Source organism: Macaca nemestrina, chromosome 8 (genome assembly GCF_043159975.1).
Source record: "Macaca nemestrina isolate mMacNem1 chromosome 8, mMacNem.hap1, whole genome shotgun sequence".
NCBI classification, from domain to species: domain Eukaryota; kingdom Metazoa; phylum Chordata; class Mammalia; order Primates; family Cercopithecidae; genus Macaca; species Macaca nemestrina.
The window spans coordinates 80,694,191-80,712,928 of NC_092132.1; the positions used below are offsets into that span (position 1 = coordinate 80,694,191).

General features: G+C 40.1%; 2 protein-coding genes across 4 annotated transcripts in view; one reads left to right on the top strand and one right to left on the bottom strand.

Annotated features, from left to right (window-relative positions):
• CYP7B1 (cytochrome P450 family 7 subfamily B member 1) overlaps positions 1 to 7,292 on the top strand; it is a 202,667-nt gene extending 195,375 nt beyond the window's left edge. For all 3 annotated transcript variants that reach the window (XM_011742219.3, XM_071068172.1, XM_071068173.1), the window contains one exon: positions 1,252 to 7,292. In XM_011742219.3, the coding sequence (XP_011740521.2) occupies positions 1,252 to 1,539 (288 nt within the window). In that variant the 3' untranslated portion in view covers positions 1,540 to 7,292. The remainder of the gene's footprint in view (positions 1 to 1,251) is intronic.
• A 6,067-nt stretch (positions 7,293 to 13,359) lies between these two features.
• On the bottom strand, positions 13,360 to 17,501 carry LOC105482202 (basic helix-loop-helix family member e22). The gene has a single exon (XM_011742220.2). The coding sequence runs from the start codon at positions 17,376 to 17,378 to the stop codon at positions 16,233 to 16,235; it is 1,146 nt and encodes a 381-aa protein (XP_011740522.1). The 5' UTR covers positions 17,379 to 17,501; the 3' UTR covers positions 13,360 to 16,232.
• Positions 17,502 to 18,738: the final 1,237 nt, after the last annotated feature.

Consider the following 18,738-nt stretch of genomic DNA (forward strand, 5'->3'; position numbering starts at 1 on the left):
GATAAATTTTGCCATTATCATTGCATCCACTTGCAAGTCGGAAGGAAATGGGAACTACTTAGAATTTTTCTAAGCTCAACTACTCTTCAAAATAAGTATTCTACATAAATAAGGACAAACCCAATACTTTTAAAGGAAATGGTTCACTGTCCTTAACAACACTGGCTTTGAGTGAGAAAATTAAATCATTTGTGATGAATTCAGAATCTATCCACATATTGCAAGGTTTTCACCTTAACCTGAAATGCTTTGGATCTGACCTACTTTTTTGCATTTGACTTCATGTAGTTCATATCAAAGTTGTATATGAGCAAGTCTAATGTTAATGAGCACCAACTACAGGAAATACTTGGTCGTTTCCATGCAAGCCACAGACATTAATTTAATCAATGGCTTAATTCACCATAGGCTTAAATAAGGTCACTCAGTCCCCTCTAAGAAATTCAAGTGAGAGTTGAACCATAACCCTTTGGCAGCAAGGCAAAATTAAGAGGGCAGGCCCAACACCGTAAGTAAAGCAGTCCCATGATTTCCTGTAACAAAGTAATATAACTTATTTATGAAAACACATCAGAAACACCTGCCACCCTACAGTAAACCCAAAAAGAGCTGATTTTAATAGAACTTTCATGAAAGAAATTAACTACAACATCAAAAAACAAACATTGATTTTGTGGCTTAGCTCCTCTCTAGTGTTTTACCTGAATCTTATTATTTTATATTTGTTTATTCCAAACATCAGCACTGGATCCTAAACTAATAGTTTTCATCTATCAGTAGCTGGTGGGGAAGGGATAAGAGAAACTCAAATTAGGAATCCACAGTTAGGCACCTCTTGTGGCTAGTTAGGATTCATCAGACGCGGGTAACAATGGCGGTCTCACCGGAGCCCTTTTCTTCTATCCAACATTGGTATAATCAAGTGCGCGTATGTCAGGACGCACCTTAGGGAGCAAAAATAGAGATATTGACACTATACTTGGGAAGCTCAGCTTAGGAGAAAAATACAAGCGGAGAAAAAAAGTCATACAGCTTTTTCATATTTCACTTTGACATGGCGGAAGTAATTTCCTAGTAATACTTGAGTTTTTTGAAAGTTCATACTTAATTTGCACCCAGTCAACTTTTTCTGCTGTTCACCTGATTAAAAGGAGCTTTTTAAGACAGGCAGAGAGAGCTAGCAACTTTGTGGACTTGAACTCAAACTATCTCATGTAAAATGTTAATTTAGCACTGTATTCTTCTTTACAGGAGTTTAGATATGATCGTTTTATAGAAGATGGTAAGAAGAAAACCACCTTTTTCAAAAGAGGGAAAAAGCTGAAGTGTTACCTAATGCCATTTGGAACTGGAACCAGCAAATGTCCAGGCCGATTTTTTGCACTTATGGAATTAAAGCAGTTGTTGGTTATACTTTTAACTTACTTCGATTTAGAAATAATTGATGATAAACCCATAGGACTAAACTACAACCGCTTGTTGTTTGGTATTCAGTATCCAGATTCTGATGTTTTATTTAGATACAAAGTGAAATCTTAGAGAAGCTAAAAGGACAGAAAACAAATCTATCGAAATTACCCGAAACATCCTAAGCTCATCTATTTCTTTTTAATTTCTGCCAATGTAATTGCTTTATTTGTTTAAAAAGTGTTAATTTCTATTTGATCTGATATCAGTCCAGTTTGTCCTTAGTCACAAAGCCTATCATAATATAAAACAGGATGGTAGCATGAAAATGGACATCAAAATGAACTTAAGGGTAAGCTCAAAACAGGGTTGTGGTTATTTTTTTAGTTTCTCCTTGTGATTTTTACGTGTTATAATAAGTGTACCTTCACACGAATAGACTGGGCACTGTGGAATTTAAGTCACTCAAATTATTCTCTAATATGTAAAATTACACTTCGAACTACTAGAAAATTGTGCTGGAAATGGACACAGTGTAACAAAGTCCAAATTCTCACAGAGGAAGGAAATTAAATTTCCGTGACTTGCACTGGATGAAAATGTTCCCTTCAAGTATAATATCAATAATACCTATATTTCCAGGATATGTGTGCGTTAAATGAGTTTTTTAGTAGACTAAATGCTTCAACTTCACTTCAGTATTTAATCATGCTTAAATGTTCCTCATTACTTTGTATACTATGGCTCGATAGAACAAAATTTCTTGTCATTTAAGACCTTTCATGTCCAAGTTAGATACTGATAAGATTTAATGTATAAGAAAACACAGAACCTATTATATATTCAGAAATTGCCCTAGACATTAGTATTAGGTTTATTATGGGAGCAAATGTTGAAATAACTACGGCATTGATTATAGCATTTGGCTTTAGTATAAACTATAAAGGTTATGCAAACATTGCAATTAATCCTTTCCTAAATACTTCCATGTATATAAACTGAGAAGCTAGATGTAGTATTTGGTTTTGATGTCTCACCTTTTGGATTTGGAGTTCATGTGTTCTATTTTGAATTACAACATCATGTTATGCAGTGTAATTTCATATGACACATGCAGCATTGTGGTGTGAATAATTCAAAGATTTTTTTTTTCAATTGAGACAGTATCTGACTGTGTTGCCCAGGCTGGTCTCAAATCCTGAGCTGAAGTGATCCTCCCGCCTTGGTCCCTTGGGAACCTGAACTACAGGCATGTACCACCAAGCCCAGTGATTCAAAGATTCTGATATCAGAGTACCATATGAATGGCATCTGACATAAATGGTGATGCAATATATAAGCAGGCAAGGCAGGTAATAAAGTTCAGTTAATTCATGCTTCATTAATTGGAATTTCTAATATTTCAGAAATTTGCTACTGTTTTGAGAAAAGGAAACTGACAATATTTACAAAATATTTATTTAGTAAATAAGATAGTATAGTATGTATTTTATCCTTCCTGAAGTACATGTTCTGAATGTTCCTTCAGTGAAGGTCTGCTGGTGCAAATTCTATTTTTGCTTGATTGAGGGTGTCTTTATTTTTACTCTCATTCTTGAAAGATGGTTTTGCTGGATGCACAAATCCAGATTGACAGTTATTTCCTCACAACACTTTGAAGATATTGCCCGTTCTTAAGGCATCCATTCTTGTTACTGGGAGGATAGCCGTTAGTGAGTTTAATTACTCAATAGGTAGTCTGTCTCTTCTCTCTGGCTACTTTAACGTGTCCTCTTTGCCTTTGATGTTCTTAGTTTCTTTCTGTTTCTCATGCTTGCATGTCCTGCTGCTTCTTGAGTCTGAGCATGGGTGTCTCCCATCAAGTATGGAATCTTCTCAGCCATTCTCTCTGTGAATATTACTGTTCTCCCACTGTATATTAGGTCCCCTCACTCTACCTACATCCTTTGATCTTTTCTCACCACACTTTGTATCTACAACTTAGGCTCCACATAATTTCTTTAGATGTCTCTTCCAGTTTCTTCTTTGAACAGTGTGTCTAATCTTCTGTCCAACTCATCCATTGAATTTGTTTTTTCCTTCTTTTGGCTTTAACTTCAGGTTCATAGAGTTGAGTGATCATTCTGCTTATACTCTTTAGTTCATGATACACAATTATAGTTGGTTCTAACAAGGCCCCTCTGGCTTTATTTACTTTTTCTGTTTTGTCCCTAATACCCACTTTCATATCCTTTCCTAATATCATAGGCAAATATTCTAATATGTTTGATGTATGTCTTGGTATGTGTCTGTTTTCATGTAATATATATTGAGTACCTATTTTCTGCAAGTTTTATCCTTCCAAATTTTCTTATGAAGTGCTGTGATTTTAAAGATATATTCATATTTCTGTAGCATATACATAGTATACAATTATATTTAATCTATTGCTTCTACCTGCTGCATAGCATTCCATAATGTGCACACATTTTGTTTTGATAATCTAGTTACCCAGTGATGGACACTGTCAGTGGGACAGTTGTTGTGGGAGAAAGGCCAAAGCAGAACTTAAAAGCTCTTCTGTCACCTATCCTCACACTACTGTGCCTAACCATCTCAGCCCTGGGCTGCTAAAAGCCTTGTCCCCAAGCCCCACCCATACACACACACACACACACACACACACACATTTATTCCATGATAACTTTAATTCTCCCTCAGATGTTCTAAATTTGTTACATCCTATCCTCAGAGCCATCCAATCCTCTCCATTCTGTAGAGTCACCAAGGTTGATTTTGAGTCAGAGTGTCAGCCTCCAGCTTGTCAACCTTCACGTTTTCCATTCCACTGAGTTTGCTAAGTTCAATGATTACATTTTTCAGTTTTAGAATTCCCTTTTGTTCTTCATATATGCTGGTTATTTTTTATAATATCTTGTACCTTTGTTATAAACTCAACATCCTTTTTCATTTCTTTAACTGCATGAAGCAAACATTTTAGATTCTGTATCTGATATTTCCAAATCGTTGGTGTTTTGTGGATCTAATTCTGTAGTTTATGTGTTTTTCTGTCTCTGTTACCTGGGATGGCTTGTTTACTGAGCCCATGTTCTTTGGAATTTTATCTCTGAAAAATCTTTACACCTAGATTTAAAGTTCATTTCTCAAGAGAGAATTTGTATTTGCATTTGTCAGACTGCTGATACTACTACCAAACTCAAATCACCTTAAAATTTCAGCTTGATTATCTGGGAGTGGCGAGTATTGTGGTTTCTAGCCCTAAATCAGGTAGAATATAACCCTATTATTAGGAATAGAAAGAAGACATATTTGGGGGTTCATTTGTTTATTTTTACATAGAGCTAAGATTGAGACGGGCAAATATACTGACAGTTTTCTCTGTGGAGCAAAGTTTCTTTCTAGTTCACCTACTAAGTATGTTGTCTCTGCAAGTTCTTGGCTTTATGCAAAGGCCTTGGATTTTACACACACACACACACACACACACACATACACACACCCTGGGCCCTACGCTTTAGTCCACCACAAAGCATAGTCTGTCCTTTTTGTACTTGGATGTCTAGTTTGCCATGTTGCCTGAAGTGGAAGTTCTACCATATTTTTAAATTCAACTTAGTGGTACACTTTTGTGATGTTAAGGCACAGAGAACACAGGAAATTATTCCATTCCGATTTCTGCTTATTTTATAATTGGAGATGTGTACAGGAATTTAGAAATGTAAAGTAAGAATAAATGAAATGGTTGAGAAAAGACTATATAAAAGGAATGAATAGTAGAACCAAAACAAAACATTGAGAGTCTTGTGACAGTCTTAAATCCAGTAACTAAATAGTGTTTACAAATAGAAAAAAAAATGTCCTGGATAAATCAGTTAAAAGATGCAGATTCTGGCTGCGACATAACTGGCTTATTATTAAACAATTTCCCTCTCAGTGCTTCAATGTCCTCATTTGAAAAATAAAAATAATAAGGCCCTTTGACATCAGGGTTCATTATAAGGATTAAACACAGTAACATGTATGGATTTATGGGATAATGCAATATACCAATGCAAAATGTAATGAAGATACTTAAACAATGTTGTGCCTTTAAAAAATTGCTCTTATGTATTGTTAAAGGGAATCGTTTTTTATAGTCATTTGTTAATTCATTATTCATTTATTCAACCAAACATTTATTGAGCATTTTCTCTGTTCTAGATATGATTGATGCTAGACACTGGATTGCCCTTCCCCTTCAAGAACATACTATTTGTTAGGGAAAACAACACATAGGAAACCAATTTATTATAAATGCAGTTGTAAGTGATAAATTCATCTCTTTAAAACTATTTTAAAATTCTGATTTATCACTAGTTCTAACTAGCCTTCCATGAAAGTAATGGTCTGTAATAAGAAATCACTATGTATAATTATACACAATAAAAATATATACAACAGGTATTTTGATAACATGATAATTAAAACCAAATATAGTCATTGAGGCTCCAGAATATTTTAAAACTGTATTGTATATTGTAAAATCCCTTTTTTTTTTTTTTTTAGATGGAGTCTTGCTCTGTCACCCAGGCTGGAGTCCAGTGGCATGGTCTCAGCTCACTGCAACCTCCACCTCCTAGGTTCAAGCAAGTCTCTTGTCTCAGCCTTCTGAGTAGCTGGGACTACAGGCACCCCACTACACCCGGCCAATTTTTGTATTTTTAGCTGAGACGAGGGTACACCATATTGATCAGGCTGGTCTTGAACTCCTGATCTCAGGTGATCCGCCCGCCTGGGACTCCCAAAGTGCTGGGATTATAGACATGAGCCACCGCGCCCCATCTTTTCATTTTTATAGCTTCACCTAAGTTTTGAATTAAAAGAAATAAATAATTAATACCCAAGATATTGTTTTATATCAATGACCAACAGTAATGAAATGCTCAGTTAGCAGAAACTAAAGCCCTGAAGCAATTAAGAAAAAGCTACCTGTCACTAAATCAGCAATGCTTATAAGCAACCTAGAAGAAAACTTTTATCTGCTTTGTTTTGGCTTTCCTAGCATACTTCCTTATTTCATCTTCATTTTATAATTAAGTTTTGGGTCACAAGACTAAGGCAAAGGAGTTTCCATACTGAAAAGCTACATTTTTTAATGCTTATTTTATCATAAAAAATAATTTGGGTAACACTTTCTGCAAGCAACTTCTAACTTAACAGTAGAAGTTTAAAACTGTTCGAAGATCAAAGCACAAAATTTATCTAGGTTTTGATCCTAGTATAAAAGAATGGCAAAAATTATGTGAACAAGAATTACATGCCCTTAGAATGTGCACTTTTTAACCTGTTAAATTTGCCAATCTTGCAAACTATTATTTACTTGCATTGCATAATTAGATATTCATTTAACATACTCAAGAAAAAGTTAGCAAGCCAAGATGACATTGTAGCACTATTTTAAATTATAATGAATGATCACATAAAACTCTTTAGTATTTATCTAAAGTAATTATTACTCTACTTCATTTGTTTATCTAAATCAATGATCATTGATGTTTGAACTTTTTGGCTTAAATGTTTGTTTATACTACTTGCTAGAGTAAGATAAATTTAATACATGAAAAACTCTACACAATTTAATATAAGTAATAATTTGTCAATACTTATGTTTTAAAATATTTTTAGAAAGAGGAGTGCTGTATATTATTAAAACAATTTTCTGAAATTATTTGTTTAATATTATCTTTGATTTTAAAATGACATATATGTGGATTTACGATGAATCAAATTGTCCTAAAAGATGTCAGGTAAGAAATGCAAGTACTTTGCAAGTCTAATACTTAATGTTCTTTTATGTACAACAAAAATTTAATAAATTAACTTTCAAAGCAAGGATGACTGATTGTGTCTCTTTATTGTCCTGCTAGGAACATGTTGGGTAACAGAAGATTTGATTACAAAAGAAAATTATTTGGAAAATAATTTTGCTCTCTGAATATCTCCTCATCTCCATTTTCTGCCCCCATACACATGTATTCTTATCATCTGATACTCTCCTGAAAGTACACTAACTATTTCAGAGTATGTTTCAATATATTTTAACTTATTATTTATTTGTAAAATAACAAACTCAAAAAATATCACTAAGTTTTTAAATGTTTATTCTAGGCAGGCTGACCTTGCTAGGTTACAATTCTTAATAATCACTATTAGTGTGGACAGAAGTATAAGCACAATAAATGGGAGAGAGTTTTTCAGTAGATATAATCTTTGTCATCAGCAGATCTCTTCACTTTACCACAGATAATGAATAAAGCTGAGTAATATTTGGACAGTATTCTATTTGTTCATAAAACTAAAATAAATTGTAAATAAAGCATATACTACAGAATGCTGGTGATGAAAATGAAATGTGGGTTTTTAGTAACTCTATATACAGTATTTTACTGGGACACTGGGCTTTTCTCAGAGACACTGGTGTGAGTCACTAACATTTTATAGGAACTGGCCTGAGACTGAGAAGTCGGCTAGAAGGTGTTCCTGTTCATTTGAACTAGTCAGCTCAGTATTGTTTATTTACCAACTGGGATAAATTATGTCACTAAATAGGTAACCTGTGAAATAATTATCTTTTGCTTTCAACTTTATTCTAGAAAACACTTATAAAAATTTGCAGAACTTTCCAGAATTAGCAATGATCATGTGAATAATAATGTGTATTTTCTTTTCAGGATAAAAAAAAAAAAAAACAATGGCTGTGCTGTGTTCTTTGAAAAGTGTTTGATACTGTTTACTGTTAATTGTTTGTTGTTAATTAATTACTTTTATAAGGAGAGACACGATATATCACAGACTACACCAAAAGTAAATGTTCAGAGATATAATCATGAAGCATTTTACTTCCCTTACAGCAAACTGTGCTCATAGGAGAAACTAGAGGAATGGAAATAACAGGTAAAGGTATCACTGTCTAATGATTCATCATTGAGTCAAATTGAAACATTTCTAAACATGAAACATATTAGTTGGAGATTCTTATTTGTGTGCAAGAGAATATTTACTATATATAACTTTTATTTCTAAGAACTAGCCATCATAGTTAACAAAAAATCTGTGTCATTATTGCCTGATACCAAAGTTTTTAATAAATGCTTTTGTCTTTTATATTAAAATTAAGGTTTGAATGAAATTACTTCAATTCCATAATTCCAAGGACTAATGAGTTTATTTAAAGTTTTATAAATGTATTTGTTTTGTTTATCAAATGGAATACCGTTAAAAGTATTTGTAATCACTGAAATTTTTATAAGTGAAAACTATACATGTGGTAGTTCTTCCTTCGTGCTGAGCAATTACACATTTATTTTTAAAAAACTTTTTATTTTGAACTAAGTTTAGACTTAAAGGAAAGTTACAAACATAGTTTTTATTTTTCAAGAAGGAGGTACTCGGACTAAACAATGCTTGCAGAAAATTAAATTAAGGAGTGGTCCTAGAACTTCACCAGTTCAAGATCTTAGTTAATTCTTGATCTTTGAGGATAGTCATCCACATCAACTACTCCACAGGACAACATGCTGTAAATCCAACAGAGTAGCAGGAATAGTTTGAGTATGTGAGCTACCCACATCTTCCATAGGCCAAATAATTGTTTTGCTTTCATAAACCATAATTTTGTAAACTTTTAAAGGAGCTTACTTTGTTGAATAATTACAGATTTTACTTAACTTCACTCTCTTAAGAAATCTGCACTTTAAAGAGATGTATGCCTGATGCTTCTCCAAAGGAAATTAAAGTAAGTTATTTAGACGCAGATATTAACTGACCCTGCTTCCCAATACATCAGACATTTAATAGAGAGATATCATTTCTTCTTTCCCAACTCTTCACATTTCTGTGGAGGCCTGCTTAGAAAAATCATTTCCTTTCATCAAAATCTTAGATGGAGAGCAGCAGCTCAGTCAGCCTGGCATCTGAATTTTGACCATAGCACTACTGCAGAAATAGACTGCACATGGCAAATGTAGCTGTACTTACTTAATGCATGATTAATTATTTTGACTAGTTAGGTACAAAAACTGAGTCTCTCTCATAATCGGGAATTGTTTATCTGTTTTCTGAAAGTGGATAAGGATATGTAACAGAGAAATGCTTACCGCAAGTTCTTCAGTAATTGCCAGAGCAAGATAAATGTATAAAATGAGGTTAGGCCATGAAACATTTTTATGTTTAAATTTAAATTCTCATCTCTAAACACCTCTATTAACAGGAGATTTGAGATGCAACCATCCTCCTAATAAAAAAAATGAAATCTTTAAGATTGAGAAACATTTGTAAATAACGGATCCTTTAAATATCTCTGAACTTTATTCTAAAACTTATAAGGAGAAATAATAATTGCTTTATATAACCACTGATACCATTTTAGCATTTGATGAAGATGTTAATTTATGGTTGGTTAGCAGTTTATGGCTGTCATTAGTTTTTCAGTTTGGTCCACATTAGAAATCTATTTTTCTTTTTTATTTTAATCTCAGACAATTATATAAAGATATAGTTATGTTTTATCTAAAATGTATCATTCTTCTATAGCATTTCAAATTATTCACAGATCATAGTTCTTATATGTGCATATAAGAATTTAAAAATACAGCAATAAAATGCTTGAAACAGACCATAAATTTGCTTCATATTTTATTGCATCTCTGAATCAGGTTGAGGAGACAAGGGCAACTATGGTCTTTGGGAAAGAATTAACTCTTTCCCAAGCTGAGAAGGAGAATAACGCATTGTGCATAATTAAAGCCAACTCCCAAAGCATGATGGTGACTTGTGAGCCTTATCCATCATATATGTAGTGGGGTTGGGGGTGGTGAGGATTAATAACTGCCAAATCCTCTTTTCCTCTGCAGTCTAACCTTCCCAACCCATTCATTTCTCTTTCAGAGCTCTCTAATCTATATTTCTGTACTGCCCAAATTAGAGAAAAGTGGAGTAGAGAAAGAAGGAAAATTCACACACACATTCTAGTATACTTGATAATTTTGCAATAGTTAAGAAACAGTCTCCTGGATTTGTTAAGACGAGTAATTTAGAAAAATTGGTAGAATTTAACCCAAATAAAACCTCACGGAAAGGGAACAGAGTTTCCCTGCCGCGTGAAGAAGCGAGGAGCTCTTTGGGGTTTAAAACCGGGGCGCTTTCGCAGATGCCTCGGGTTTGGTGCGGCTGCGGGATGTCTCTTACAAGCCTGGCAGCTACGTGTGAACCCACATGCCTGCTGGCATACAGGGGACAACCCGATCCTTGAGCCACCCTCGAAGGACAGTTTGAGGGAGAGCCCCTGAAAGTTCTCCTTTTGTCCCAAGGAACTTGGCGGTTGAAGGGCAATTGCGCCCGCAGGGGTGGCTGGAAACGCAGGTCCAGGGGAAGCCCGGAGAGAAGGGGTGCTCTTCGGATGCGGATCCCGAATCCCTCCGGATGCAGATCCCGAATCCCTTCGGGAGCACTGCGCAAGCAAAACAGCGCGGTGGGCGCCAGTGCTGTGTGAACGTCATTTGGTTTGATTGCAACCCAGGGCTGCTGGACCTGCTGGAAGGCGGCCCCTTCCCTCCTCCCGTCCTGCCCGGTCCCCAGCACAAACACTCTCCTGGTTAGGAAAACAGGCTCCTGGTTATCACCCCCAGCCCTGTTCACTGGAACTTTGGTTCTAAACACCGGTCGATCAGAAGAGCCAGAGATTTGCCGGGCAAAAAGACTCTCACCCTAAGAGTTGTTTCTACTGTTAAACTGAAGTGACTAGCTCCGTGTTTTTCCTTCTCTTTCCCTCTTTCCATCTACTATGTCTAAAGTTTGATTTAAAAGGCCGAGTTTAAATAAACCTGCAACTCATTGGCTTGGCAAATCCAGAGACTTTCGAGTTGTACATGCCAATGCAGACCGCGCAGGAGCCGGGCTCATTTACTTTGCCAACACACACACACAAAAAAATGTTAATTGATGTAAAGTTGCTTGGCACGTGGATAATTTAGTCTTACCTGCATTTTAATTGAAAGAAAACCTATTTATGTTTCTGATGTTCAGGTTTTGCGATTTAATTTTGTTTAAAGGCACCTTTGTGTAGTTGTTCCCTCCCCCTTCTCCTTTCCATCTGAATCACGTTTTCATAAAAGGTTAGACTAAGTAGTCTCACCTGACCAGGATTCATTACCTCCTGTATTCCATGAGCACACTTTCGGGTTTCCACTCGCTTCCTCGCTCCGCCCGGCAGGGCCGCCACGATGTGCTGCGAGCCGGGAAGTGAACTCATGATTATTTTTCAAAGTCTGGGAAGTGTATTATCCTTTTTTCTAGTGGTAATTAGTTACCATAGCATCTAATACGTAAATGTGCCCAGGGCACACCATTAACAGTTAAACGGAGGATTCAATTTAACACATGATTATATCTTTCATAAGTCATTACATTGGAAAAGTCAATGCCACTCATTCTGGAGCAATCGCAAGGTCGGGGCCGCGTAGAAAGGTTCGGTTTCCGCGTGCTAGACCAAGAGTGCCAGTTGGTGGAGAAGGGAATTCTGTAAGTCTCGGCCTCCCTGCTGTAAGGATGGATGGTGGGTGCGATAGGAGGGAGAGGAATTTAAGCGTAGCACAGGGTCTTGGAGGGGTTGCCCAGCTGCGGGGACTGGTGAGAGCATTGCAGACCGCGTGCGGGTGCGCGCGCGCGTACACACACACACACACGCACACACACTAACACATACCACAGGGAGGGAGAAGCAGGGGTAACTAGAGAGCTCTTCGAAGATGATCATTTGCTGGTCCTTCTGTTGGTACCCAGTGTCAAGCTGGCGATGGGACCCTAAGTGAAAATAAAAAGCCAGTGGGATTCTGAGTTTTTGCTTGGCCTCATCTGTCCACTCTCAGCTCTGTAAGGAACACCAGCAGCGAGATCGGACTGGCAGGATGGGTGTGCCTGAGAGAAGCACCCCAAGGCGTGGTGGATGCCAGAGCAAGCTCAGGGGTAGCTAAGATACCCTTGCACTCTGGCTCATGCTGCAGTCTTAGGAACCAGGCTGTCTGCTCTGACCCAAGGAGACTTTTGCAAGACCACACTGACTACCCCGATGTTCAGTCCCCCATTTCTGACCTGTGTGCTCTATGCTGGACAGACAGCTGGGGTCAACGGTGTGTAGGCTAACTCTTCAGACTAGGCCAAAACTCAGGGCTCAAACCCCAGAAAGAAAGTGCTCCAGGGCTTTATCGGGAGTGAAAAGAGTTGTTCCTCCAATCACTGGCTTCCTTTTCTTAAAGCTGCTGCTGAAAACCCTTTAGAAAGGTAGGAGTTAGGGCAGAGACGATCACCTAAGTAAACCACAGAAAATTCCTCTCCTGTTTCTTTCAGATGTCCCATGTTTATTGCTAAAACCACAGGCTGGCCAATTCCTAGGTTTGGAAAGAGGGTTGATTTGTCTAAAATTATCAAAATGAAAATAAATGTTAATAAACCTAATACATTAAATAATTATGCCTATTCATGTGACATTTGAATTTATTCTCAATATTTTCCTATCCCCACCCCCATCCATTTCAAGTCTCCTTCAGGACTAAGATTGAAAGCTGAGTGATTAAAAAGAGGAGGATTCTCATTTTTTAAATTTTTTCCCTAAAGTTCAAGATATGCTATTCTGTACAATTTTTAATAATAGTTGAACAGTACAAAGGTTGCAGAGGAAGTATTTCAAGAAGGCCTTCTAATAATGAGAAATATTAAACAGTAAATCTTGCAGCAAATGTGTCCCCTACAATGTTAATATGCAAAAGGAAAAAAAAATCTGACTGGTGGTGGCTGTGGTTAATTCCTAATCAGAATGATGGACAGCAGGGCCAGAACAATACAAACTAATGGCTGTGTTGCTGATCACTTTACCCCTTGATTAAAGACACCCAATTATGGCGCAGAACAGTGTCGTAATTATGTTTCTTAATCACATCCAGGAGGTTTAATTGCCTTAACGATGTGTTTCATTAAATGAATTTAGGTATTATAGTCGACAGTTTTCATACACAGTTGTTTTCAAATTAACATAATATTAGACATCGTCATGGAAATTGTTTTAATAATCATAATTAGACGCACCCAGGCTTTGTCTGGTAAATGCTGAGAGACGGGTCGGCTCCTGCCTGGGGGCTGCCCTGGTCTCCTCCCTCCTTCTGCCCTCACTCCCAGTCTGGGAGGGCTTCAGCTTCAAGGCCCTTTGCTGTTATGTTTTCTGAAAAGTTACAAGTTCTGATTAATCTTTTTTGATGGCAAGTGGAGCAGAAAATATCCTTCCTCACCCCCCACTAAGTTTGATGGCATTTAGGGATATCTTTATGAGCAGATGCTGTATAGACAAAAATGCATTTAACATACTGGGTACAGAGGAAACATCTAACTTCTGCACCACCACCACCACCACCACCACTACTACTATCTCTGCAACCTGCACCACAGTGGAAAATCACACCTTCTATATTTGAGGGCAATACAAAGGTCAAAATACAAGTCTCGACAGTCATTCTTTAACAGAATCAATGCCAAAATCAATCCAAACTTGGAACCTAAAAGTCTCATTACCAAGCGACACTAGTAAGTTCTGATCATCTCTATGGGGATTGTTTATGCTTATACGATTCAACCTAATTAATTCTTTGTATCACAAAAAAGCAGAAAGCCACAATGAAATCAGCGCTCAGAGAATACAAGTGCATTTTTTCCTTGGCCTTCAGGCATTTGGAGGTAGAAATTTTGATGACAAACTCTTTAAAGAAACTTTACCCTCTTTGATGGGCCCTGGCATGGTTAACAATGCCATACAAGTGGAAAAAGATTTCCAGGGAGAATATGGCCTTCAAAGTTCATGCCAGTAGCCAGAAACTTGGAATCTCTTCTGGGTTTCACCACTGACCCCATTCATCTCTCCTCCTTATAACAAGTAAATAAGTAAATTAGGGCTACTTCTAATTGTGCCTCCCTGCAAAAACTTTAGTTCCACCTTCTCTGAAACTCCTTTCTTTTTTGTTACCTTTCAAGCAAAGAGTAACACAGAAGAGAGGTGATTGCTTCTTCCACAAAGCACAGCATAATAAAATGTTTGATCAAAATATTTTAATAAAGATTCTTTCTGACATAGATACACATACAAATGGTCGTACATGGCTGTCATAGTCTGATTGACCTATTTAATATATATATATATCATTCTTTACACATCCAAAACCCGCCAACAGATCCATCACAGCTCCCAACTCACCATCCAACCTGACAAACTGAATTTGTATTATCTGCAAGGAGTGGAAAATAGCAGGACTCCATTTTTAAAAAAGATTTTCTTGATTTTCATAGGACGGAAAGGCAGTCAAACAGCCATGCAAAACTAAAACTGAAAGCTCACTTTGGGTAAATAGCTTCTTGTTCTTCCTTAGTTTTATTTCTTTTTAAATTTTATTTTTTTAGAAAAATAACAAAGGATTTCACACCATAGGCAAATCAAACCAGTCTTTTAACTTAAATAATTCTCCACAGTTAAAATAACTTATATATGTACATATATATTAAAAGCAATTAAATTAGACCTTTTAAAAATGCACAGCACAGCCTGGAAAAATATTTGCTTAGCATGTTCTTACGTATAGGATCTATTGCTGTGATGTTTTTCCCTTTTGGAATGTAAAGGAGTCCCCTTTCAAAAAAGAGATCAATTCATTCATCAATTAAGAATACACCTTTCCTGTAATTTTTGGACTGAAGCAATTTATTAAAGCTCAATTTAAATACAGGGATGATGCAACTGAAAATATCCAGGTGACCTTGCATAAACCTAAGCAGCTCAAATACATCAATATTTCTCTTCATACTTGTTGGCAAATAAACCTTTAAACACTTGGCACACAGTATAAGTAATCTATAAAACAATCTTAGAGGCATTAAAAAAATCTGCACATAAGACCCATGACCTTAACACATGATAAATACTGTTGATGTGGAAGGGTCATTGAAGAATAACAAATAAATACCATGAATTGTTAATACATCATTGCAAAGTAGAAAGTAACAAGGTGCACATAAATATTTTTAAATGCAATTCTTTCAGCCACAGTCAGTTTTTTTTTTTATATCACTCTCGCCAAAACTTTGAGCATTTTCACAGGATTAAAGTTCAGAGACAATAAAAAATACAAGTCTTCCATAGCAACATGTCTCTCTCTCGCTCTCGCGCGCTCTCTCTCTCTTTCTGGGTTTTATTTCCCCCTCACTTAAGTCAACATTTCAAGTTTTTCTCCTGGCTCAGAATCAAAATTTATTTTCAAGTGCCCTTTCTGATTTGTCTGAATGAATATTCCATCTCTCATGCTACCCAACCCCTAACTCCTCCTCTCCCCCTCAGCACTAGCCAAATTCACAATTATTAGTAGGATTAGTATTTTGCCATTCAAACACTCTCCAGGCTTAATAACCAAGCACTACTTCTCAACTTATTTTTCACCTTTAAGGAAGATTCCACTTCCTCGCGATCTAGGCTGCCACCAAAGTTGCCACTTTTCTGAGAAAAAAAAAAAGACATCCATACTCCATCCCAACTCCACCTCCCTCCTCCCTCCCTCCCCACCCCAAAGACCGAGATTCTGGGGATGTCAAGGCTAAAAGTCCCGTTTGTCTCTGATACTTCTCCTCAGTTCTTGCCTCTGCTTTGTTTGCTCTGCAAGTGTTTCACAACTACGAGAGGACCAAAATAAAGGGGGTGGGGAGCAGCTTTTCGCTTTCCTCTAGATTTTGGGTCGGTCTTGTGTTTTTCGGGGGTGTGTTTAAGGCTTCTCCGTGCACTGTTTGCAGAGGCTGGAGGAGACGCTGTTGAACAGGGCGCACTTCTCCGGGCAGGAGGCAGCCGGGGGCAGCCCGGCGCTGAACGGGTAGCCGGCCGCCTGCTCGTAGGCGCCAAGCGCCGGGTGCAGGGCAGCAGCTGCTGCCGCTGCAGCAGCCGAGCTGGGCAGGGAGGCAGCCGAGATGGCTTGGCCCTGGTTGAGGTAGGCGACTAGGCGCCGCATCTCCTCCAGGGCCTGCGCCTGCATGAGGATGTAGTTCTTGGCGAGCAGCAGTGTGGCGATCTTGGAGAGCTTTCGCACTGAGGGGCTGTGCGCGTAGGGGATCACCGCGCGCAGCTCGTCCAGCGCGTCGTTCAGGTCGTGCATCCGCCGGCGCTCTCGGGCGTTGATGTTAAGCCGCAGCGCCTTTTGCTCTTTGGATTTCTTGCTGCTGCTGCTGCTGCTGCTGCTGCTGCCGCCGCCACCGCCACTGCCGGCGCCACCACCGCCACCGCTACCGCTGCTGCTACCCCCGCCGCCGCCGCCGCCGCCCAGGCCCCCCGGGGGGACGCTGGCGCCGCCGTGGAGGTGGGCATTGGAGCAGCCCTCGGCTGCCTTCGCGCCACCACCTCCCGCTCCTGGGGAGGCCCGCGGGTCGGCTACTCCGGCCCGCAGCACCAGCTCGCAGCGACCGTCGCTGTCGTCGTCGGGGCTCTGCTCGCCGCCGCTGCTCTCGGCCACCGAGCCCCGGCTCGCGCTTTCGCCGTATTTGAGGCAAAGGGCGGCCCCGGCCGGCAGGCTGCTCAGGCTAGGGTCGCTCCCAACGCCGGCTGTACCTACTAGCAGCCCGGGGACACCCACCCCGCCGCCGCCGCCACTTCCCGCGCCGCCGCCGCCGCCGCCTCCTCCAGGCGGCGGCAACAGCAGCCCTGCCCCCTCGGGGTCAGCCGGCTCGAAGCAGCCCAGGGGCGACGAGGAGGAGGACGCCGGGCGTTCCCGAGGCGGCGGCGCCAGGGACAGGTCCATGCCTGGGGGCGTGGAGCGGAAAGCCGCTTCCAAGCGCTTGGCTGTGGAGGCGCTCAGGCTCTTGTGCAGGAAGAGGTCGTCCTCGCCGGCGGCCGCTGCACCGAGGTGCATCCCGCGCTCCATGGTCCCGCGCCGGCGCGCAGCCCCGGCCGCCGCGCCCGCCGCCGCCGCCGCCGCCGCCTCGGCTCCGGAGTCAGGCGGCCCCACAGACGCGCACGAGCCGGGCTCCGGAGCTGGTGCGCGCGTCGGTCCTGGTGCTGCCGGCAGCCCTCTCCCCTTCTTTCTTTTTCTTTTTCGCCTTCCCCCGCGCTCGCCGCCTCCTCTTCTTCTTCTTCTTCGTCTCCAGCCGATGGTGCTGGCTGCTGGGGCTCACCATGGGCCGCGGCCCCGCATGGTGGGAGGGTGGGCGCGGAGGGAGTGGAGCCGCCGCCGCAGCCGCCGGCGCTCTGAGCCCAGCCCCGCGCCTCCTCTCCGCACCGTTTATCTTGCTTGGATTCACCTTCAAGAGATTTCCGGACCCATCAACCAGCCGCCGCCACAGACGGGGGAGTCTTTTACATCATTATCTCTGAGTAGGTTATTATGAAGAAGACTCGCCTGTTGGGACAGCGCTTTCTACCCAATCAGGTTAACGTTTTAATTAATAGGATTAAAACGGTAACAAACAATCGCAGGCGCTATCTGGCCGCGAGTCTGAATAGTTTCATTTCCCAGGTCTGAAGACAGGCAGCAGCTAGAGCTTTATAAAAGGCGCCTGCTCCATTATTCTGCCTGCCATCTGTATACACAGCTTAGCGCATATGTTTGCAAGGCGCTGGGTCCTGTTAGTAACCCAACAACTGCCTTTAGCTTGACATGTGTGGCGACTTTCACTCATCAATGAGCACACTAAAAGCCCTACTTAGAGCCGAGGATGTTCTTTGCTCCTTCAGCAAATTGTAGATCGGCGGCGAAGCCTGCGAGTCCTGTGGAAAGCAGACGCCCCCACCCACCGCACCCCACCCCCCACTGCCCTTCCCTCGCCACTGCTGTCTCAGCTTGTGCTAAATTACCCTTCCGGGCGAGAATTATACTCCACCCCTGTTGGTAGGATGACTGGGTCTGGATTTGGGGATGGGACTTTCCGAGAGGAGGTGGTGTCCCAGTTGGCTTGCCCAAAATTCACTCTAGATTTTCAGCTAGTCAGAGAGCAAAGCAGTCGTCCCCCCGAACACTCAGCCTCATTTCCACACCCCCCACTGCCCATTTCCTACCCAAATGGGAAAAAGAAAGGAAAAAAAGCAAAATGAAGAGCAAGTGATCATGCAGCCCATTTTTTTTGTTGTTGTTTGTTTAAGGTGGGGTGGGAGTGATTTTGCAGTGGTCTCCAAATAACTGTTAACAGTCATGATAATTGTGAAGTACACAATTTCCTAAACTGGAAAAAAAAAAAAAAAAAAAAAGAAACAAACAAACCGGTTTCTCAAACTTTCCTTAAGATGAA